The 24,741-nt window shown below is 42.3% G+C and overlaps 1 protein-coding gene across 1 annotated transcript; it reads right to left on the reverse strand.

The window, feature by feature from the left end:
- Positions 1–1,063: 1,063 nt before the first annotated feature.
- ehmt1b (euchromatic histone-lysine N-methyltransferase 1b) lies at positions 1,064–22,706 on the reverse strand. Its single transcript, XM_070850328.1, has 26 exons — positions 22,660–22,706; positions 18,994–19,084; positions 18,373–18,896; positions 17,020–17,311; positions 16,721–16,869; positions 15,901–16,056; positions 14,390–14,461; positions 14,146–14,248; positions 13,518–13,655; positions 11,943–12,220; positions 10,353–10,585; positions 9,904–10,119; positions 9,712–9,794; positions 9,494–9,600; positions 9,199–9,321; positions 8,815–8,916; positions 7,115–7,219; positions 6,873–7,027; positions 6,581–6,751; positions 6,155–6,299; positions 5,965–6,042; positions 5,640–5,755; positions 5,233–5,319; positions 3,367–3,445; positions 2,975–3,150; positions 1,064–2,471 (listed from the first exon to the last, which is right to left on the reverse strand). Exons 1-26 carry the CDS (start codon positions 22,681–22,683, stop codon positions 2,291–2,293), a joined length of 3,984 nt encoding a protein of 1,327 aa, XP_070706429.1. The 5' UTR covers positions 22,684–22,706; the 3' UTR covers positions 1,064–2,290.
- Between the last annotated feature and the right edge of the window lie 2,035 nt (positions 22,707–24,741).

The following is a 24,741-nucleotide window of genomic DNA, read 5'->3' on the forward strand; positions in this document are numbered from 1 at the left end:
ACAGGGGACAATTTGAACACAAATCCACAGGGTATAACAGCTGATTAGATTCATGTTTTAAATCTCTTCCCTGATTGAGTTCAGTTGCAGAAATAACTAAGAACTGGTACTGTGCGTCAGTACAGCGTGAAAGTATTGTACTTTTCTCGAAAAGTGCCATTTTGAGAGACTTTCTATTGTACATTTTTCCAATAGCTGTACTTACTAGTTACTTTGCAGATTAAATAACATACTAGTATTTGTTTTGTTTGGGAGAGGGGGTAAGATATTAGCATGTGTCACATGTTGAAGGCTCTGCACACCCACAGGTGTTTTAGTTAGGCCTCAGAATGATTAAAGTGTCAGTCAAGCACATTTTGCACACTGTCCTGAAACAAGGTCTAATGAGGCAGCTAAGTGAAAATACCTGTCTGTTGGTGTGTAGGACCGGGTCTTAAATTCATCTTTTTTTTAAATTCTAACATCTCTTCTATGTCAAACGCTCTGAATATGTTGTGCCACAGTATACAGAAAAAAAACTCGCATTTGATACTTGAGCCTTTTAGCTGTAAAACATCTGCAGCTTTGCATTGTAATAGAATTCAGAATCCATGGTTTTACATGTGATGGAGTAACACCATTGTGGTATTCCTACTTCTCTCACCACTGTTTAGTTCAGTTTAAGAAGAGCTCTTCAGTAGCTCTAAAACCACGGCTTTGAAAGTCTAAACTCATTAAAGCAAATGGAGTGTGGGAAGCGTCAGCCGCTCTGATGCCACAGCTGCTCCACTATTTCAGCTCCCCGTCTGTCAAAACTGAGCTGCTGCTCGGTTCGTGCAGGGTCAAACTGACTGTAGGCTTCGGAGTTTGAAGATCTTTCAGCAATGTGTTTGTGGTTGACAAGATAAGGGGCAAAGAAAAAGCAATCACTCCTTGGACCTGAAGAAAATCTGCAAGATGACAGCGCTGGAGAAAGAGGCTATGTGGTATTTAAATTCTGTAACCATGTAAACACACTTTCCTTCCAAAAGAGACTGCAAAATGTAAAGCAGATCAGAATAAATGCATTAGTAGTAAATTTATTGAAAAAGATACAACCAATTAAGATGGATGGTTCACGGTCCAGAAATATGTAACAGAACATTATGGAAGTGCATTTTTATATCCTTTTTTTTCCATTTATACCTTTCAGGACTTTGCACAACAGTCACTGCTTTACTAACAACATTTAAAAAGACGGGTTGGCTTCTGTCGGCAAAATCATGACACAAAATTAAAAACTGCCTAACTACAGTAACTACCATTAGAAAACTGGAGTTAAAATTAAACATAAAAAACTTAAAACGTCCTCTTATTTTACAAACTATGTTCATGTCGGTAATAAAAATGAAAACAAAAGTAAAAACCTTTGTCAGCACCATTATTTTGTTTGCTTTTTTATACTCAGTTGAATCAATCCTGTGGCAAAATATCCGACACATTTAGATCCCCTTAAACATGCTCAATAAAAAGTTCAGCCAATTTATTCAGACTAGAAACACCTCACTTTTGAGGAATGGTACAGCATCTTTCTATCAGATGTTCTTTACACGCTTGAGTAGCAAATAAAAAAAAAAATCCACTTCTTGCACCCTTTTCCTCGTCTCTCACATCAGTTCAGTTAATTCAGCAATTCACGATCAACTATGGCAGCAAATGTCGGACATGTCTGTTCAAACACCGCAACAAAGATGAAGTGACACAAAGAGGTGGCAACAAAATTCAATATTTATCAGCTGATTTTGCTGGAATGGTGTGTGATAAATGACCGCAAAGGTCAAACAAGTTAAACCCAGCAGTATGCTGAGGTTGTCTTTGCAAAAGACAACGATACCCCATCATCCCCGACCCCAAAATTCCTTGATCATGACTCTATAGGAAAAGCCATTTGACGATATCAACCATTTATCTTAAAAAAAGACAAAGAAGACAAAATGCACAGTTCTCCTTCCCAGTACAGTTATGTATGAAATGTAAAGACCGTTTTATTGTCCTGATACTTTTGCTGTGAGAGATGTTGCTGCCCCCTGCTGTTCAAGTTACACAAGGTGGAGTAAAGGAGCAGGAAGGTCTTACAGGACTTGATTGTGCATCTGGTTCTGTGTGACTGCGTTTTACGGGTTCTCACGAAGGTTGATGGTCCGTGGTTTGAATCAGAAGTGGAGATACGGTTTAAGTTTACTGATAAAAGTTCAAAGAGGATGGAGGCGGGTGTCCCTGTGTGTCCGTCAGTCGTGTGTACGTGTAGCGAGGCTTAGTGTGAGGAGCGTTTTTAGGAGGGACTGTTGGAAGAGCTGGTGTCAGGTGACGCGCTGGGCTGCTGCTGCTCCTCCGGTGTGCTGTCTGCCTGCAGTGACGCCATGGCCGCTGATGAGTACTTGCACTTGGAAGAGCCGCATTCGCAGTTGAACAGCTTGCTTTTGACTTCCCAGAAGTGGTCGCCATAGTTAAATCTGAGAGGGGTGGATGAGAAAGTATACAATTCTAGAAATGTACTGTTATTTCATCAAAATCCTCGTTTATCTTACACACATGGATGGACGAGGTCTAATAACATCTTCTGTGACATGTCTTTGGACGCCAAAGCTGACTTGGCAGTCAGCAAATGTGTCTCAGTGTGATCTTGGACCACTGTTTTGGATGAGAGCTTGGATTTTCCAACATGATCAGTTTAGATAACTAATGTTTTCATCTAGAGTTAAATTCATTCTATAGATAATGCCTGAATTTTACACTGTGGGAAAAAAATATGAATTATTTTATTTGTGCCAAGTGTCAAACTTAAAGTCTTGACCAATAGATCATTTTGAGGGAAAAAATGTTTTTAAATGCTGAATGTTTTAGCTTTAAAAGTGTGTGTAAATTGTATAAAAGACTTCGTTCCTGCTGCATCTTGTGGAAACTTAACTGAACAATCTGAGTTGATCTGCCTCTACTCATCGCACAGGGGTCTTACCCAAGCTCCTCTCCAGCCGTGATGTTTCCACTGGCAAAGAAGGCAATGTGTGGGAAACGAAGGTCCTGGTGCGTCGTGAACACTCGACAGGCAAACAAGTTGGGCTCGCACATGTGATTGAGGAAGCGGCTGATGTTTCCATAGAAACGGGCGTCGATGCAGTACAGATCTTGTGGCTGGGAGGGAAGATAAAACAAAGCAAGTTCAAAGCTGAGAGGAGCATTGTGCACGGGAGGGTAATCGCAAAGTAAAGACGAATATAATGTTAAAGTAACTGGAAAAAAGAATTAAAACTCTCACTCAGATACATTTCCAGCACCCACCTGCACCCAGTTTAGAACATGTTTTCAGCATTATAATGAGTTTCCAAACTCTTGTTGTTGGTACTTTACCTTATCATCCAGGCTGAACAGATAAGCGTCATTCTGCCTCATCTCTGCTTCTGCTTCGGAGATGATCTCACCTACGTACCTGTTCAAAGGCAGGTGACCCGTCAAGATGCTGTTTTAATGCTGATGCTGTTTATAACGTGTCAAGATTTCATGAGCGTGGAATTATAAGGGTTTATTCGGGAAGACTGCGGCTCTGAGATACCGAGCTTCAAAGATTTAACACCCCTGCTGGTAAACCTGTGATGTATTTTCAAATCTTTTGAAATATTTCAGCCAAAAGGTTATTTTTAATCAAATAGCACCGCACACATATTATACATTAGAAGATACAGTACATGGGCACACAAAAAAGACAAGAAAACAAAACAGGACACAAACCAACAGCCGAATAACACACGTTTCATCTTATGAAGTTACCTGGATAGTGTCATCAGAATAAACATTTTAATGTTTCTATTGTGTATTTAAATGATCTATAAAAAACTGCAGCTGTTGATACATCTTCATCAAGGATCACAAACTGAGCAGCAGGACACGTAACATAGTCTCATTAATATTGTTCTTCAAGTATTACTTCTGCATTTAAACACAGAGCTGGGATTAATAACTGCCATGTGTGTGCAATTTATTTAATGCATTCAATGTAAATGTAATGCATTGCCAGTTTTTCTAAATGAACACAATCATGCCGGTGAAACACAACAAACTCCACAGAAACCAACTTTAAAAGGTAAGGCCAATGAATTGATCAAGTTTTGTCTATGTATCCAAAGCTTGGTATATCTTATCTCTATGTGCCATTGTTGTCCAAAAACACATGAATAAGCCACACGGTTGCACTGTTGTGTTCCTTCATTACCATGAACACACACACTATAGTTTATTTTGAGTCAATCCCACGCACATCATCCTGCTGCTGGAAATACTCACTAGAGCGGCAAATACGTATTAATACTCTGCTGAAAATAGTCCCCAACAAATAAACCATTTCCCACGGGTTGAGAAGTGTTTGCTATGAAATGAAGTGAGAGTCTTGCTTATTTTTTTGCTTGTTTGTTTGTTTGTTTAGAAAATAAATTTGATTTGGCACAATTTCTATCGGGTTTAAAAGATTTACATCATCATTGGGAACCAGTGGATTTGAGGCCGAATGCCACCCACAAACCAGGCAGAAAAATCAGCAAGCAGTGAATAACAGTATGGTGGTTTCGGTGATTTTGGATGTCATGGCATGCATCTAAAAGAATGAGGGTAATAACCAGCCTTATCATATGCTTTCACAGATTTCGCAAATTTGTGATTTTGGACAACATAAACAAAATGTATTTGATTTATCCTTTAAGTTATCCTTATCCTTTAAGTTGCTTTACTTTCATTGCCAACACATGCAAGTTAACGTAAGAAAAGGTCTGGCAGTCTCTGGAACTCGCAGTGACAGCTTTTTATTATACAGACAATGTTCAGATCAGTTTCTCAAGACAACTGCCAAAGAAAACTGAGGCTTTTTTTTTTTTGTGTGTGTTAGCCAACACGTTTTTGAAATGGTACAGAGAACCCTAAATGATATCATTGAAACAACAAGCTGTTGAAAGTTAATTGCGGTATATTAGCAGGACTGACTGGCACATGAGCAAAACACCTCAGCGACATCAACAACACTGAACAAGAGAGCAGAGCTGAGGTGCTACCATCTGCATGTCTGTCCTGTGTCGGGCTCTGATTACCAAATAAATGGAAAAAAAGATCTCTGACAGATCAGCAAGGATGCAAAGCTGTAGCTTCTCTGTATTGTGGTCTTGGGACGCTACAAACGCATCCGCCAACAAAAAGGTTAAACTGCAAATGGTTCTAAGAAATTGGACTTACTCGCATATAAAGGTCCCTTGTGGTATGTCTTGTAGCGCACGGACACCCCAGCCCTTCTTACTGGTCCTGAAGATCTGAAGCCTTGTCCTGGAACATGCACAACATCTTTAAGTTGTACTTTTAGATTTCTCCCTAAAGCAAGTATTCACCTTTACACACATTTACACAGAAAAGCTACATTACACCAGTGGACATTAATTATGTAGGATAGTTACAGGGTAGGGTATGAATAGTGTTTCCTCACACAGTTCTGCCTCCACAGAATTTATTAAAAGCGGACTAAGACTCTTTTGTATTTGATGCACATCCATTCTGTCCAACCGTCTCTCAGGCTTCTTTCAGTAATGCTTTTCTGATGATAGCTGGGTGCGGTTGTTTGAATACGTGTTGACATGACTTTTGAATACCTGAGTCCGTTTTGCACTACGCGGTTCTTGCAGGTCCTCCAACAGGAGCACGCATGGTTACACTCAAAGATGAGAGGAGGCTGCTCACAGCAGAATTCAGGTAGAAGACGACCACTCTACACATGACAAAAATAGATAGAAATATATATATATATAGATCCTACATGGTAGTCAAGACAGCATTATTTATTAATATCATCATTACTACACACCATATGGTGTGTGACGCCCTGCTCAGATACTTTTGTGTACTCATGTTAATGGTTACACACACACACACACACACACACACACGTGGTCTGTCCACGCAGACTTCTATCCTTACCTTGTCGTACCAGCAGCGCAGACTGAGTTGTCCACACATGCAGATACTTGTCGAGCAGTCTTCTTTACAAACACAGTACTGTTAGTCACAGAACAGAGAAAATAATATTGGTCACTTCACACTGCCAAACACCAAGAAAAACATCTCTTTGTTTCCTTGGAAATACCTGGTGACATGCTTTCTGACTCACCTGTAAGTGTGTTATGTTCCTGTCGATGTTCATGGGGGAGGTGACACAGTTTTCAGGGATGTATTTGTAACCGTCAGGGTAAGGTTCACTATCGACGGAGTTGACACAGGGAATGGGAACTCGCTCCTGGCCCAGAGCTATGTCACTGTGAAAGGAGCACATGCTGGTTAGGAGCTGTCAGCGTGTTCAGTGTTAAGGAAACCAGATGCAGGGGCTAAGGCAAAACTGCAGTGTTTTGCTATCTGATAAGCCTTTAACTCACTGATGTATTACACAACCTGGACTTCCTGGATAGTATTTCATCTTTCCACCTGTATACATTGCCACATGCCCACCCAAACACAGACACTTGCTTGTTCTTTTACTCTGCTCTGTTGAATTTGAATGCCTGTTTAATTTCTATAACAGGCAAAGCACAGTATCAACCTGTGGAGGACTTTTTGCTCTGCCCGATTCAGCCTGGTGTTCTTGGCGTCTCTCTCCCTCCGGTTGGCCTGCAGGGCCGCCCAGGCTTTCGAGTTGTGGCTGCAGCAGTCTGAAGGAGTTTCACCCTCACGGTTCTTCAGAAACACATCTGCTCCCCGAGTCAGAAAAAGCCTGAGGAGACCATGTTTCGCTGAACATTAACAACAAGCCACTACTGAACAACTTTGACTCCAGTTTAAACAGCAAGTTGTTTAATTTTCTGCAAAAGTGAGATTTCTTTTTAGTAACTCACGTGACACATTCCAGACGATTCTCTCGGGCAGCGATGTGCAGAGGAGAGTCTCCGTGGATGTTGACAGCCTGCAGATCACAGTGGGCATTCAGGAGCAGCTCAGCGATGTCCACACTGCCTGAGAATGCTGCCCAGTGAAGGCAGATGTTCTCTTCCTGGAAAACAAAACATAAATCAACAATCACATTCTTCTTCTTCTCAAATTCTTCTGTAAAGTACGTCAGAGGGTCTATTTAACTAACCTTGTCCCTGATGCTGATGTCGGCTCCTTTGGACAGAAGCAGGTTCACCTGGTCCACATGCTTGTACTCGGTCGCCCAGATCATGGCTGTCCAACCTCCATCATCCTGATGAAAAACAATGGCTACCTCATCATTGATCAGTTGAGTACAGCTAACACATCGTAAAATGAGCAAGATATTCCTGATTTCAGCCTTGAAAGAAAAACGCTGCTTCTTTCCCAGTCCTATAACTATACCTCCCCCTTGGTGCAAAGGCTCATGCAAGGAGAGAACTTGTCTTTACGTTACAGCTGTCCTAATGGCTACTGTCTTGTAGCAAGGTCAGACATTTTAATCAGACGCCGAACAGTCCTTTCTCTGTGCTCTGCTTAAGTCCCACAGCAGTCTGTATCCAATTTATTGGCATCAAAGTGCATTTAAAGCGCTCACTTTTCAAGCAGCTACATGGAACTTTTGTTTTTGTGTTGATTTTGACAGTCCTGTGGACAAAAGCAGTGGTACTTCTTGGAATGACGACTGCATTTATGCACCTCAGAAACTATAGACTATAGAAAGTAGAAATACACAGTGGAAAATGAAGTGTGGAGTTTGGATTAAGAGCAGCAAACCTTGAGGTGATTGTAGCCCATATCATCTCCCGGCCATCCAGCCAGACCAAGCAGGCCATGTGGCGGTTGCGAGAGGACAGCCGGGATAAGAGCTAAGCTAACTAGCTTGGACCTAATGCTGCTCCTGGTTAATGTCTGACCAGACCAGCCGGTCTCCCAAAGTCCCACAGCAGGCGGTGCGACTACCGCAAGAGGACAGGGAAGAGAGCCGGGATAAGTCGGGGTAGATCACTCAGACCTGGTAACAGTCATTTAGAATTACAAAACAGAAACAGCCAAATTTCTTTGTAATGTTTCATAACCAGTTAAAACTCATTGTGTAACTTTAGAAAGACATCAAGTCTTAGCCGTAGCCATTTCTTCTTTAATCAAATTGATTTCTTTTTGTCCATTTTGTCCAACTGGATATGGTGTGTGGTAATCTGAACAACCAAATTAAACTGTATCCAAATTAAATGAATGTGAAAATGCCTCCTGATGGAGATTTTATCTCTGCAAGTGTTAAATGAGAGGGTCTGAACCTTTTTCGATGGTAACTAGTGTCTTCAGCCTCCAGAGCATCAGTGATATTGGTGAGATGAGATGCCTGTGCAGAGCTCAAGGGATATCAAAAGACCAAACCCACCTAAGCAACACCTTGATCGCCCTGCTGCTGTCTCGCATGAGAGAGAGAGGTATAGGCTGCCGTACCACCAGACTACAGAGCAGCTTCTTTCCTCAGGCTGTTAAGACTCCTTAACTCACCCTCCACACTCCATCGTTGAAAGCATCTTTTTCTTAAGCAGCAACTGAGACTTCAACGTGCATTTCTTTGCAACCCTGTGCTGTCGAATGCTAAATGAACTCATAGTTAGTAAATTTCGGGAGATTTGCTTATTCATTTCCTTGTCAAGAGTTAGATCGATATTACCAAACATCTGTCATATAAACATAAATATGAAGCTATCGCCAGACATGTGATCAGCTAGAGGAGAAAGTGTTAGAAAGAAAATACAAAAACACACACACAGAGAGCAACTAATGTCACAGCTCCATGGTGAATATCTCTTTACACCTGAAATCACTGAGAGGAAAATGTGAAACTGTACTAACCTGACAGTTTATGTTGATCAGTCCTGTGGACAGAAGGTGCTCAACAATCTTGTAATGGCCCGACTTTGCTGCTAGGTGGAGACACGTGAACCCTTCAACATCCTGAGAGCAGCATAGAACGCAATTACTGACAGTTTCAAGATTAACAAATAGATACATACAAATACACTCCTATACATACATAAATACATATACACATATGTATATATGTGTGAGTGTGCATGTGATGAGATAATTAACCAGTCAGTTTTATTCAATTGGAGAAAAAGAACACAGATAGAGCTATGACGTCTTCCTAAAAGGTCATAGCTCTATCTATCAAATTACACTGAAGCTGGATGATGAAAGCCTGTGATGCCTCAGAGAAACCACACGCAGCCTTACCTTGTGCGTGGCGCTGGCTCCAGCTCTCAGCAGGTACAGGACCGTCTCCATGTGGTTATTCTCACAGGCCTCCATCAGTGGCGTCCGCTGATCTTCGTCACACATGTCCAAGTTTGCACCAGCCTAATAGGCGCACATCAGACAGCCAATGTCAAATTCTACCATTAAAGAATTCAGGTAGGCTGCTTGTGTACTTAAATATCAAAAACAGTTAAATGTATATAAAGCAACCTTAAAGCAGCCTTATTCATTACCACAGGGCAGGGCTCAAAGATGGTCAGTATAAGAGTCTTACTTGTACAAGCATGTGGCAGATGTCTTTGAATCCTCCCTCAGCTGCAGCATGAAGCGGGGTGCGTTTGTTCTGAGACTCCATCTTAAAGTTAGGGTCGATACCATCCACTGGAAAGTGAATGGAGAAGGAAACCATTTCTTTAAAACACATTCTTGAATAGGAAAAAAGAGGCACAGCTGACGCGGTACTTAGGAACAGCACAGGTGGGGTTAACATACCCAACATGAGCAAGACCTTCTTGAGTTCTCCCTGTTTGGCTGAGAGGTAAAGTTGTTTGGGGTGAAAACGCAGCTTCTTGGGCCTGATACAAATACACACACAAGAATAAAAACATTTGAGTGGTTGTTTAAGTCTCACAAGCTTTTGGTCATGACGATGAATCTAAATGACACTTTAGTGGTAGCACTGACTTCTCTGTGTCGAGAGCCACTAGGATGCTCTCTAGAGTCTCTCGCGGCGGTCCCTGAGGGACCATAGGTGGCTCCATTGTTCCCGTCCCGGGCTGGAGTGTTGCCATCCTGGACGCCCCAGGAACAGCAGAGGGGTCGAGCACATGTGCGGAACGAATGGACAGTGAGCTGTCAGCCCTGCCACTGACTTCAGCCCCCACAGCCAGACGAGAAGAGCTGAAAACCAAAGGAGAAAAAGTCTTTTAGTTGTGCAGTTAAAGAATTACTTTTATTTGAGGCTCATTATTTTATGCATTCAAAAAGAATAAGCCTTAAGCCTCTTTAAAAGAAAAAATTGTCTTGAATATGTTCAAGGATATTCACCAGAGAAGTCATTTTTTCTTGATATGAACAACATTCACGCTTCAGTAATCATGTGAGGTAACTTTGCGCCACAGTTGGTAGTTTACCTGCCAGTGGTGGTGTCTGCTCGGCCTTCGGGGACCCCGGGCGTGGCCGGTCCATGTGTGAGTTCAGAGGGAACGGTGGAGGTGGTGTCGGCCTTGGCGATGGTGACTTCTTTGGCCTTGCTGGCCTCCTCTCCACAGTGGGGACAGAAGCTTTGACCTTTCAGCACCGAGGCACAAGCACGATGGAAACGGTGAGAGATGCTGATGTCTGGTTGGCACTCCATGAAGGTCCCCTGCACAGAGAAAAGCAAAACGTCTGTGTATGCAACAACATAATGCTCTCTGACTCTACACAGACAGGTTGTTGACTGCAACAGTCTGGCTCCAAAACCCAGTTTATAGCTGCAATTAATGTTCCATTTTATTATCAGTTAATTTGTTGATTCTTTTTTGATTATTTGCTTTGTTTATCCAATGCAATAAAATGGTGAATTTTAAATGATAATTTCCAGGAGCCCAAGGCGATAGGTGAAGATATTCATTTCATAAACATAGAACCTGAAAGAAATGACAAATCCGTGACAAAGTAGAACCCACATTTTGGCCACTCAGATCAAGTGAATAGAAGCATTTTTTTGTCTGTTTTTTTGAGTTTTTTTTCCCCCAGTGTGTCCTCATTGTATTGTTCAAAGTAGAACGCAACATTTCACTTGTCATCTGTGTGCGTGATATGTGTTGTATTTTATTGTTGGAGCCTTGTCAAAGGAGAATTTCTGTCACCGTCTGGGGCAGACAATAAAGTCTATCTATTCTATTCTATTCTAAACATGGGAGGAGCAAAGAGATTCAGCCTGTGGCCCCTGCGATAAAAAAAAAAAAAAGGTTGTGAAGTCATACAAACTTATGTCCTCTTGGTTAAACGTTATTGTCTTGATCCTTGTAGGTTAAAAGCACAGGAAGTTCAACATTTTGTAGCTCAATAGATGCTAGTTATGTATCTTGTCTTGCCATCAGCTCTTAGAATGACATCAATTACTGTAATTACTTTGATGTTGCTTCTCTACCTACATTTTCTTATCTTTATGTCCTGGTTGAGACACGGAGAAGTAGCAGTCCAAACACGGAGCACTATCATTACTCTAATGAGTATTGAGAGGAGGTGACCTCTCCACTGAAGTGCAGTGTTGGATAGTGGAGCACTATGTGGAGCACTATGTGGAGCACTTTTCAACATAAAACTTCCATACAGCTTATTGTAAGGCAAAGAGAAAAAGGAGATTTGTGTTCAGCGTGATCATCAATCAGAACTAGATACACAACTGATGTGTAAACCATTTAACTCATGAGGCACTTAGAGTTTTGTAGAGCTCTGCAATGGGTGAGTTTTACTAACTACTTGTGAGAGGGCAGTGAAATATACATTTGTTACATACAAACATTTTACTGTTATAGCTGGTGAAGTGCACATTTGAACTTGTCCCACTCTCTGCTGCACTGCTACACACAAAGTAATTTGGAGCTTGCGTTGTTGAGTGGATGTGTGTATTGATATATGGGCTATTGATAATCCATCAGTGATCAGCACAAGCGAACTTCATGAATTAAACAGCAGCTTAAGGCCTGACACTGATCAGGCAACTGTGTACTCACAGCCCTGCAGAAGAAGCCACAGCCGGGGCAGCACTGGTGTTTCACCATGCCGTTGCGGTGGTCTTCGCACAGAACCAGCAGCTGAACAGAGTTGGAGGGACGCATCATTTCATGTTTCAGTATGGCACCCTGGCAGCGGGTCAGCTGTCCATCAACGCTCTCTGTGGCCATGCACTTCCTGTCTGCCAGGGTGAGGATCTCTCGACTCTTGGGCGTTTCCATCCGGCAGCTACAGAGCGGGAGCTCCTGAGCCTCCTCGATCGCTGACCCTGAAGTGTCTGCAAAGAAACAAAGTGTGGCTGCGTAAATTTACTTCAATATCAGTTTAAATTAGTTTCAGTTAAAACAGCAGAAGCAATGTCCCAAATCATAGGTTCGCTGGAAAATGTGGCAATGGACCAGTCCAGAAAATATGCAGTGATGTCACCCCTTCAAAACCAGTGGTAGGAAGACCAGCATTAGACATTTTTTTTAGTACTTCCAGTCTAACTCTTGATGTTTTGTACAGGTACCAAAACAATTCTTTTTTTAAACCTTTGAGTCTGTAGCCAAACTTGTCAAAGTTATGTCTCAACACAAGCAGCCGCACAAGACCTTCAAAATAGCGTGACATTCAGAATCGACAAGAATCTATATGAAAAGTCAGTGTTTCTGTGTCCAGAGTTTCCTGATATACAGATTAACTGCACATACTGGTGTAGCAGCATTAGAGTGTACCATGACTAAGAGCTTACTCACAGATACTTTGCATTTTTGGTGATAGTCAATAGAGACAGCAAATACCGGAGGAAAGAGAAAAGGGGGTACGACATGCAGGAAAGGTACACTAAAATGTAAAAGGGCCTTATACCATATAGGATGATATTACTGGTGGACAGGTGTGTCAAAATATTTCTTACACTTCATTCAGAGAATCATGTTGTTTGAATGGTTTATGTCTTCTGTTTAGTTTTTGTGCCTCTTTCTGAATGCGTGTGGTCGATTCAAGCCACTATGTGTGAAATTTGATAACTTCTGGCTTTGGCGCCCCCATACAGTAACAAAAAGGACACTGTGCAGTCATCGCTGCTGGTCAACTGCATATAAAGATGGACAGCAAGTCTCCATGTCTTCCCAATGTACAAAAATGAAGCCAAGGCTCTAAACAGGAGCTGCCATCTTGTACTGGTGACATTATTTGGTGCTAGAGGTGCAACAGTGATCAGGGCTGGACTCATCAGAACAGTAAACTCTTTAACATACAAAAGCGGAATACAATCTACATAAAATGACATAAACCAACTTTCTGAGGCATGCTTTGATTTATTAGTTTGGCCCATATCCCATCTGGAGGGGGTTTATGACATATGCTGTTTTCGCTTCACTTTTGGGGAGCTGTCATGTTGTTCATCTTTTAATACAGTCTATTAGTCGTACCAGTTTCAGATCTCAGATTCTTTCCCTGTTTTGGCAGGGCTGGTGTTGTCAAGTTAAGAAAAACATCTACAAAAAGGTAAGGCAAATTTGTGAGTGTGGTGGGTAAAACACATGAGATGTGTAACATTTAATGACTTTTCTTATTTCCTCTGTGCTCACCTTTGTTATATGAAGGAACTGCCGGCTCTTGGGGCTTGTTGAGGTCGACAGACTCAGGAGAGGGAATCTGTGTGTACTCCTTTCCATCGTCTGCTTGGGCTTCGGCTGACGCCTGAGGCTGATCCACCGCCTCCAGTTCTAAGCAGAACAACAGTGATCAGTGAGAGAATGCCTCGCTTCATTGTTACTTGTCTTGTCATTCCAGCAAGTCACAAAAAGAAAATACAGCCTTGTCTCAGCAATTTAAATTAGATTAAGACAACCTCCTGTGAGCTTTTGTACAATTTAGAGAATTTGTAGAAATAAATCTTGAAATTACAATGTTGAATTTTTACAAGATAATTTGATGCCTGCAGCATTTTTTTTTTTAATGCAGTATGTACATTTTTAGCTGTAAAAGCCAACATAGTTTGGAATAAGAGTATTACTGATGAATGAAGGTCTTCAAATCCTTCCAAACACATAGCTATGTTAGTGTAACATGCATGTGTAAACTGCAGGGAAAGTACCCTTTCAGTATTTTTTGCTAACAACAGTAGCACTTTCCTCCTGGCGCCAAACATGTGGAGCACAGGTGAGTAACTGGGTGGTTCTGTACAGGTGTGAGTGTGACTGGAGCAGCTATCACCTTTGGCCCTTATCCTCCTCTTTCGTTTCCTGGATGGCCTGAGCCACGCGCTGTCTGCTTTTGTTTTCTTTTTCAACTTCTTCTTCAGACTCGACTCTGTGCTCTAAGGCAGACATACACGGAGATGATTTCTGTCATTTATCAACAATAAAGGACAAAACACACAGCTGCACTCACTTCTTGTCCGTCTTCACTCAAAAGACCTGATGTGAGATGAGAATGAATACTGTGAAGTAGTCCTTACCAGGTCGGACTCTGTGCCCTCCTCCTCTCCCTCTTCTTCTTCAGACTCCTCAGACTCCTGCTCATCTCCCACCTCCATCGGAAACAGAGAACACAGTTCATTACCAGAGTTTAACACATGACAACATCAAAACAGGCTTAATTCTAATACATAAAGGGAAATTGTGCCCTATATTCCATCTCAGGAACGTATAACTTTCCAACAGACAGCAAGTAAAACATGCGACTGTATGTTTGCACCTTAAAGCAGCAGTTGGTAGGATTGATAAGAGAGCGGACAACTTCCAGGTCCCTCTCCCTCCGCACAGAGGAGGCTGTCATGCAGGCACCAACTATTCATGGCAACTGAAGACCCCAGGTATATGCAACACAAACACAACAGTAACACTGCAGATTGCGAGCTGGCTGCAGAGCTCTGGGCAGTGGGCAGAAGCCACAGAGCTGCTCGGAGCTCTGTGGAGATTGCTAGCCAGCCCACATCAGAACCTTCGGGCAGCTGAGCTGCTCTCTCACCCACATGATGAAATATCAAAAGCCCATCAACTATGTTTATTACAAATAGGCTAGTGTCACTGCTGTTTGTGATTCACTCATTATGGAGCCAATCCCAGCTGACACTGGAAGAGAGGCAGGGTACATCCTTGACACTCTTGGTCACCAATGACCATCATTGGTTACAATCACAGGGCTGACAAATAGAGACAAACAATCATTCAAACAACAGTGCTAACCACTGCACCACTGTGCAGACAGACAAGGTGAGACACAGAGAGGTGGGGGTGGCTGTTTGACGTTACAAATTCACAAGATTATTGATAAAGATCAGCGCTACGTGTGATTAGAAAATTGCCTATTAAACAGGATGGACAAATGCACTTCTGGTGTGCAGCTAAGCTGCTGCTCACCTGAGAATCAACCTATCCCGGTGCTTCCACCTCCTAGAGTACAACGGAAGCAGGGACTATATCCCACATAGCTAGAAATAAGGTTTTTTTCATTGCTGGTGGTTGTTTCTCAGTCATTGTGTCTGCAAAGCTTCTCCTGAAGCCACCGCTGAAGATACTGAGCTTCACTAAGTGAGAGTGCACAGGGGAGAGGGTGTGCACAAGCCGTGGTTGACACTGCATTACAGACTCCTCCTGGCTGTGATTGGCTGTTTTCGCATTTTTGCACATTCTTTCAGGTGACATTAAAAGCAGTCAGAGGTGCTAAAAGAACCCGTTTTAGCTCATAGATTACCTGTCTCATGCACTACTGTCAGGATATAGTGACAGTTTTCAGCAAATTAGTTGTGCAAATAAGTTCACCAAATGCTGCTTTAAATGTTCATTATTTATTCCATTTTGTCAACACTCGTACTTACAGAGACTCAAATTAGTCAACTGATTAACTGATGAACTTTTTGATCAACAATACTGCCATCAATAGTCCATTCAGTTCTGCACTTTGTATATTCTCACATTTAATGTCAGGATACCGTGGACAGAAGAAAAAAAAGTTTCATGTGCCAACCTGAGAGGTGGGTTCAGATGTTGCTTCCTGGGCAGCGCTGGCAGATTCTTCAGCTGGATGCTGTCGTTCCTCTTCCTCGGATTCCACCTCCTCAGACTCCTCCTCCTCAGATGCATTATCGATCTTCTCCCCATTTATGTTTGCCATCTCTTTAGACTGCAAACAGAGACAGGACTACAGATTATCTTCAATCCAAATATGCTGTAGAATATACTTTTGTGGTGAAACCAAAATCGGTCTGTAGTTGCACTTTAGAGCATCAAACACTGCCAAGTACAGAAATCTGGTATCAAATTTCTGGTCAGATGCCTGTTAACTCTGATCAGATAGTTCCTAAAATTGGACGGCTGTTTCTGTTCATTTGCTAAATTAAACAGTTTTATTGAGTATAATGTTGTTTCTATCCACGCTGGACTTGTTTGGCTGTCTTGGATTACACCTTGTCAGACTGTTTGGTATGTGTACCAAATCTTAGGTATTGGCACTAGTATTAAAAAGAAATCTTCAACGACACTGAGCCCCGTGTGTGACACCTTTTGCTGGCATTCAAGAGCAGTTCATTAAGCCTGCAAGAGCAGAATGTGTATAAATAAATGAACATAAATTCAACATTATCTCAGAGACTCAATATTGAATGTAGAAAGATTCTGAAAAGATAAAAGGTGAGCGAACGTGTGGCAGACTGCTTCTTGCTAAATGAAGTAAATTTCATTTGTTGTTTGTTCCAAAGTGAGATTTCATCCGAATGGCTAAATTGAGGCGCCACTCTCTCAAATCTGAGTTTGTTTTGTTAGTTCTAATGAGTGTGAGGAACACACACCTGTGGGCTCTTGGCGGACTGTTGGAGTTCCTTAAACATTTCCAACACAGTTCTCTGCTTAAGCACTTTGGTTTTCTTCTTGGGAACCAAACTGTATGTTCCCATCCTCCTCTTCTTCTTGCGGGATGACAATCCTCCTGAGTAAGAGCCTACAGCACAAGAGAGCAACACATACATTTACAGCTAAACTGTCAATAGAGATAATGCTCTGTTCTAATCCATAGATTACTCTCTGTAAGTCCAGAACAAAGTCAGTTTTTGTATAGCAGGTCAATTTTTGTTAATGGAATGTGTCTGACCTAGTTGGAGTTTGGCTGAAGCTGCAGAGGCAGCATGTGCTGCAGGAGCTTCAGCAGCTGCAGATGCTGTAGGAGCTTCAGGAGCTGTAGGCGCTGCAGGAGCTGCGGGTGCTGCAGATGCTGGTGAAGCGGATGAAGCCGTTTGTGCTGACGCTGGCGTATCCGGTGGACTCGGAGGTAGATGGTTCTGAGTGGAGGACTGCTGCGAGGATTTGTGAGCATCAGGTGCAACATGAGTCTCCGTTTTCTCCATTTTGGCACTCTTTGCTTCTCTTAATTCCCTGTTAAGAAGCTGTAGGTGACAAGAACCAAGGGCATTTCTAATTTCTGTGTCATCAAGTGAAGTCCTGGTTAGATTTACTGAAAGTCTATTTGTTACTGGGAAGGCTGACTGTTTTCTTCTTCTATCAATAATCACAAAACATGTGTATTTACTTAGTTATATTCTTCTGATTGATTTTCAGCCAGATTTGATGTCCAAATGACTGCACGTCTGGCTGAAAGAAGACGCTGACCATCTTGCTTTGCAATAAACAAGGTTTTCATGCAACAAGCATAGTTCAGGAGAATCCTTATTTATAAAAAGTAATGCTTGGTAATAATAATGCAGTATCACTATTTTTGTCTATCATCTGATTGTTGTGACGACACCATAATACTGTTTTGCCAAATACTGCTTTCCAAATTAATAATTTCAGGGAAACGGCGATAAAACATTTTTACAAACATTATTAGAGTTTTGTCTGATGTAATGAAACGCAGTTCACTGCATTAAACCAACAATTCCATTATTTTACATGTGATTTTCTATACATTTATCTCAATGATTAACACTGTATGGCCAAAAGTGTGTAGACAAACTGTGTTCTTCTGATCTGTGACTGTTTCTCATATTTTGGGCACCTAATCTCTGGCTGAGGGAAATCTTAAGAGAAATTATGTTTTAGCCAGGTCTATCAAGAAATGGTTTTCCCAGTTTGGTGGGGAAGAGCTTGACTGGCCAGCACAGAGCCCTGACCTCCGCCCTATCCAACAACTGTGAGCCAGACCTTCTCAGCCAACATCACCATAGACTTCATTAATGTTCTTCTAATATCTTGTGGAAAGCCTTTGCAGAAGATTGGAGGCTGTTACAGCAGCTGATTAACACCCATGATTCTAACCCTAACCCTAATTATCACTCATGTATGTGTGTAATGACAGTGTCAATTAGTGTACACCGATATTGGAAAATATTGTTATATATGTTGTGATAATGGTATCAACTACATCACCCTACTAAAAAAGTAATGAGAAAAGGGGGCAGGAAACACTAACGTGATGCTGGTAATGAACCACATTCTGATGGTTTACCTTTTGTGCCGGGCTGACAGCAGGTCTGGACATGGTCTTGCGCGCTCTGTGTATCGTGACTGGAGGTGGAGCCGGCGCAGGAGGTGAGGCTGTGCCATTTTTAGTGTCTAGTGTCCCATGTCCCGATGTAGTCCCTGTACTGGGGTCAGTCCTTAGTGCACCTGAACTCTGTGCACACCCAGATACCGAGGCAGGGAGGGGTTTGGCTGTGTGTCCCCCGGTCTGTGAGCCCGAAGGCAACCAGTTAGTCCTGTGAGGGGAAACTCCCAAACTTGCCGCCGGCGCAGAGCCGCCTTCCTGCTGCTGCTTAGCGAGAATGAATCCATTGCTTCCAGTAAAAGAACCGTGCGGTGGCTCCGTGTCTGACGTGCCATTTTCATTTATTAACAGTAAAGTTTTGTTGCTGCCTGTTGCAGAGCCGTGTGTCGGGCTCATGTGCCTCGTGTCGTCACATTCGGTGCCGTTTAGCATTGCCTCTGTTTCAGGGGAAGAGACCAGTCTGGCTGCTAACTCTCTGTCTCCATCTATGCAAGGAAAACAAAACATAGTAATTATGCAAACTACAATGTAAACTGGTCATTCTCATAAATTAAGCGCTGTCAAGTTTAATTAGACTAGTACCTGGCTTCTCCTCTCCATTGCTTGCTGCATCAAGTTCCTCTTTCTTTGTGGAGGGACCCTTATCCACTCTGCCAGTGGCCAGACCAGCAGGCTGTTTGAAAAAGAACACATCTGTCAGGGAAAATCAAATCTAGAGCTACAGCTAACCATTATTTTATCTTCATTGTCTATTAATGTGTTGCTAACCACAGCCCAGGGTAGCCTCTTTAAAGTGCTTCTTTTGAACGAACAACAGTCCAAAACTAAGATTCAATCTACAATGTCAGCACTGAAACGCTTACTTGAATTATGTGTGTCAAGAGTTAATTTCCAACATTTTTCATAGTTGATTAATTGTTTAGGTCAGTTATTACATAAAAATACCAAACCTTCTCCCTCCCTTAGAGGTTTTAGATTTTCAATCTGCCACATCAAGACTAAATTATCAAATGTAAAATATAGTCGACAGATTGACTGATAATGAAAAGAATCAACAGCAGAATACATTTTGCTTGACTATCATTTTTGCCGTTTGCTGATTCATTTTCTAACGACTTACTAGCCAATTAATTCACAAACTTCTGAATCCAGACCCAAGAATGAGTATCTGAATAAAACCATGTTCCATGTGTGTACTGAGTGCTGAGTAAAAATCTCTTTGCTTGTGCCTCTCAGTAATGTCTCTTTGTCAGAATGAAAGACTATAGAGCAAGTCAGGAGAATGAGGGCGACCCCCATGCACTCATTGTCTTTCTACTCTCTTTCTAAGCGACAGCCAACCAGTAGAGTACTAGATCCACTGCCGGAGCTTCAAAAGAAATCTCAACCCTCCCACAGACAGTCCTTACATCTCACAGGAGGAAGCAGTGGTAGAGGCAACACCAGGAAATGTAAACCTGTCTCTTCCCCTGAGCAGAGCGTCAACCTTGTGCTCTCCCTGGGAAAACTGGCCCAAAGGAGACAAAAGAGGCCCAAGACAGAAAACATCATGAACGGTCACTATTTACCCCTTAGAGATCAAATGTCAAAAGGAAAGTGGTCCTAGGTCAGTTTGTCCTCCAGGAGGAAGGTTTATACTCTCCCTGGACCTTTGTGAAGCTCATATCAAGCAGAATATAAAGCTAGATTTAGCCCCACAGACAAATGTGCTGATAGGGGCCAGGGTCATATCCAGTGAGTAGTAGAAAACAGGGGCTGAATCTGAATGTCCAAACACAGCACAGGAAACATTTCCCTCACCAAACTAGCCCGATCAAAAGACCAGGAACAGACAGAGACCACTCAAAGTGATTCAATCAGTTAAATTCTCCTCTCCAAGGGCTCTGAGTCAGATTCTCGAATTTAACAGACAGCATGTGTCCTGAAACTGCAAACGACCGAGACCCCAACCAAATGAGCCATCTGGACTGATTTCCCCAAATCATTCTCCAGACAAGTGCTCCTGAGTCCCTGAGCCGGACACAAACATGCACCTTGTCAAACAGCAAGAAGGTCAGGCCAAGAGCCGGGCTGTCAGCACACTAACTGAGGGCGTCTCCCCAAGAACATCTACTCTGGGACAATGCTCTGTGGTGTATGATCTCAAGGAATCTAGTGAGCACATGTGAGGGTGAGGAGAAGACGACTCCTTCAGTTCCTCTTTTTCATGGATTGAGGAAAGCCAGTTACAAAAAGAGCACCAGCCTCATCCCTCCCCCTAGTGGTGGAAAGTGGAACATACACACTGGAGACAGAAGGGAGAGGGGGGAAGGGAGGCAGAGAAGGCTGTCTGCAGATCTCCGCCATTTCGCAACCAGACTGTTTACTGACACAACGCGGCCATTGCAGCAGTTTTCCACTAGATGGGGAACGTAGGGGTCTGGAGGCGTGGATAGGGATATGGGGGCTGCTGAAAGAAGCTCCAAATGTGAAGCCAAGGCTGATGAGGAACCTTAAGGAGCACATTAAAAAATGGAAACATGTTAGAGGAGGCCAATGTTTCAGCCATGGCTGCAAAAATAACACAGCCATGGTTCAGAGTTTACATTCCAGATTGGTATCCAAACCTTTTGAAACTGCAAATAAGCACAGTAATTATTAGTAAGATGCTCTAATAAGATTATGTGTCATATTTTTGATGCGATAAAAAAATTTATCTAATGCATCAATCGTTCACTGTCTATCTGTATCTTAAAATCTACAAGAGGCCTGAAAACAAGTCAGAGGTACCTGAACACAAAGCACAACCACATTACACAATCAGCTGTTAACCTGCCAATGACAAGCACAAGGTGTCAACACACAGATGAGGTAAAATAATGAAATAGTAGACAACTGCATTTAACACAGCCTAAAAAAAACAATGTGTTGGGTTGCCTTTTCTCGCCTTCTGAAACGGTGATTGCCACATTTTTTTGTCATATGATCCCGTAAAAAGCAGCATCTATTTGTGAACCCTCATCTAAGAGCTGCGAGCAAAGTGATTTTCCGCTTCTCAGATTTCATTTGAATAATTTTTAGATGCCTGAAGAGGATAAACTATCCAGTATCTCACCAGAAAAAGCAGAGATAAGAGAAAAGTCAGAAAGATACTTCATATTGTGCGGTGGAAGTTTTTGTTCTTTGTGTCTCGTGCATCATCTCGCAGCCCCTTCGACTGTCCAAACCTCAAAAATGGGAACCACTGTTGTAAATAAACGTGGAAAGAAAAATGTCAAAGTTCTAGGTTTTGCATATCCTCAAACAAAAATCAAACATGGGGCTTCCTGGTGGCTTAATGATCAGACAATGCAATCTCAACGACCTATGTCCTTCCTCTCCGACCCAATTTCCTGTCACCTCTCTACTGTCCACTACCTCAGTAAAAAGCACAAATGCAAATATTTAAGACTGCTTTGCATAAAATCTCAAATAGATACCAGGATAAGACAATAATTGACATGTCAATGTGCAAACTGATGATGACTGACATTACATGCAAGGTCTGACTCTCAGCCAAAAAGCTGATCAAATCCTGTGGCTGGTAAACATGGAAACTCACACCGCAGCCTAACATGCATCCTTTGGCCTGATAAACACTCACAGCAGCCTCATGTTCCAGTATATTCCTGATCACATAGCCTAGGCTGCACATACGTCCAGTCCCCAGGGATCTCATTATATACTGACCCTGAAGAATACACTGAGAGAGCAAAGAGGAGGAGAGATAAAAGAAAAGGTATGACAAAAGGAGGGTGGATCTACTCTCAAAGTTTCCAGATCCTCAGGAGGTCAGACTTTGGTTTTCATGTATCGAGAGTGACATCTCATTTCCCGTGCTGTGATTGCTCTAAATACAGCAGTTGTGCTAATCCATGAGGAGCTATCTCCAAAAACAGGATCCATTACGCCATACTCAAATCTCTCTTTGATATAGCAGCACTGCTACCAAATAAAAAAAACATTGCTCCTCTAGATTAAGTCCTCGATTTCAGGAATCATGAGCAATCTGCCAAAGCGGCAGCAACTGTCTCCAGCATCTTACAACCTGAGAAAACATCTCAACGAGAAGACAGCAAGAGCTCAAACCGATGATTGCAACTTTACTATGACTAAAAGGAGCTGAGAAGCAAGGCTGTGCATATCCTCAGACCATTCACAGCCAACCAAGGGTAAAGAGCATAAAGCTAACATGTCTTTTCCCTTGTGTGCCTCCAGGAAGCATCATACCTGCTTTCTTCTCATGGCCTCCATTGAGAAGAAGAGGGCGTCAGAGAGAGTGAGTGAGGGAGTGTGTGTGTGAGTGTGTGTGAGAGAGAGAGAGACAGAGAGAGAGAGAGAGGGAAGGGGGAGGACAGAGAGAGGGAGAGAGAGCGAGAACGTGTCGAACAGATTGTTCCTCTTTTCCTTTTCTTTCCCCGCATGCACATTCACCTCGCCGGTCATGTGACCTGGTGGCTCCCTCTGTCGGTCCTTCTCTTCAGAGGGTCTCCACAGAGCATGCTCAGTCAGCTCAAACTGAAACACCACTCCATTTCTTTAAACTGGGAGACCTCATTGCCACTGAAGATATCCATTGGAACAGACTCACCTTACATATACCGTGTTCCCAATAAGATGGAGAAATACATTTAAAACTCCTCCACCGACATATTCCGTGCTACTGATATTTACATCAGCTGTAGTTTTTGAAAAATCAGCCAGAATCACTCTTTTTGCTTTCTGCTTCTGTTTCTTATTTGTGTAAGATGTAATCATATTACAGTCAATCAAGTTTGGGCTTCATGGCTGCTGTGTAAGGACAGCCACTTGAGCACCAACAGAAGGAGGGAAAAAACAGTAGAGGTAGAAAAAGCCCCAGAAGTAAACCGGATGTCAGTGAGGAGCCAAACGTTTTCAATCGTGAACAAGAGGCCACATCCAAACCTCTCAACAGGAGAGTCTTTTGTCTCCACTGCGCCTTGGGCCAGTGAACGCAGCAAAACGCAACACACAGATATTAAGTCACAGAAATGAAGGAACAGAGTTGCTATTGAGGAAAAAGTCTGAGAAAAAGTTCCAAAACCAACGACAGAGGACCAGAACAGATAAACGTCAGTACAAACTTAGTGAATATAAACCAGCTGAGCATAAAACACTGTCACACAGACTTTCTATTGTTGTCAGGTCTTTGTACTTCATGTGGTCTGTTAGTATTTTGTCTACATTCAACTTTATTGTCACACTGATTCTTAATGAGGGCTTAAAATAACAATCTGTTGATAATCCTTAGATTATTCTTAGAAATAGTGGAGATGCCCATCAAAAGCCTTCTAATAACTTGTTGTCTCTGTCCAACAGTCCAAAACCCAATGATATAAACAAAATTGATTGTCTGCTTTTGATTTTTGCTTAATCAATAACAATTGACTGATAATCCGAATAGAAGAGGGAGGTTACTGTGCAAAATTTGTTTTCTCCTCTAGTGACATCTCAGACACGTAGGAATGGAGATACAGTTGTTGGTGGCTTCTCCTGTTTCACAACCACACAATGACAAACAATGTAGTCCTGACATACAGGCTCGGGTTTGACACAATACAAGAGAAGTAAAAAGCCAACAGGGCAGGAAAGAACAAGAAGAAAAACAACAGTACAGTTTACCATGACCAATTAGTTTGCTGTGAGTTATAACACCCCAACGACACAAACGCAGGCCACCCATAAGAAAGAACAATTTAACTCAAAGAGGAGCTTACAGCAGGCTGACAATGACAAAGCCTCGTCCTGTATGGAAAAACCTGGAGCCTGCAACATGATGTGAAACTCATTTTATTTACAGCATAACAATTGTTTGTGTCCATACAAGTTAATGTCTAATTGCACTGCAACAAAGCTGACGTGCAGGCAGATTTGACTGACCAAGCATCTTAGTTCATGGCAGCAACAGTGCCAAAGTGTTGAAGCAAGCAGATGACAGACATTTACCAGGTCTTGTCTGCAGCTATGCCAACTGCTCTTTGTAAAGCTTTTTACCAGAAATGGTACTGTCAGTCGGTCTGTCAGACCACTAACTTTGGTCAACACTAAAATATCTCAACAACTGTTGGATGGATTGCTATGAAACTTAGTATAGATATTCAGTGTCCCCAGAGGATGAATCCTAAAGACTTTGGTGATCCCCTGGCTTTCTTCCAACACTATCGTCGGGTTAACATATTTTGTTTGGGTTGGAATGTCCCATCAACTATCAGCTGGACTGCGATGAAATGTGGAGAAGACATTTATGGTCTCCTCAGGATGAATTGAAATAACTGTTGATCCCCTAACTTT

Source organism: Pempheris klunzingeri, chromosome 19, assembly GCF_042242105.1.
Source record: "Pempheris klunzingeri isolate RE-2024b chromosome 19, fPemKlu1.hap1, whole genome shotgun sequence".
In the NCBI taxonomy this organism is placed as follows: Eukaryota; Metazoa; Chordata; class Actinopteri; order Acropomatiformes; family Pempheridae; genus Pempheris; species Pempheris klunzingeri.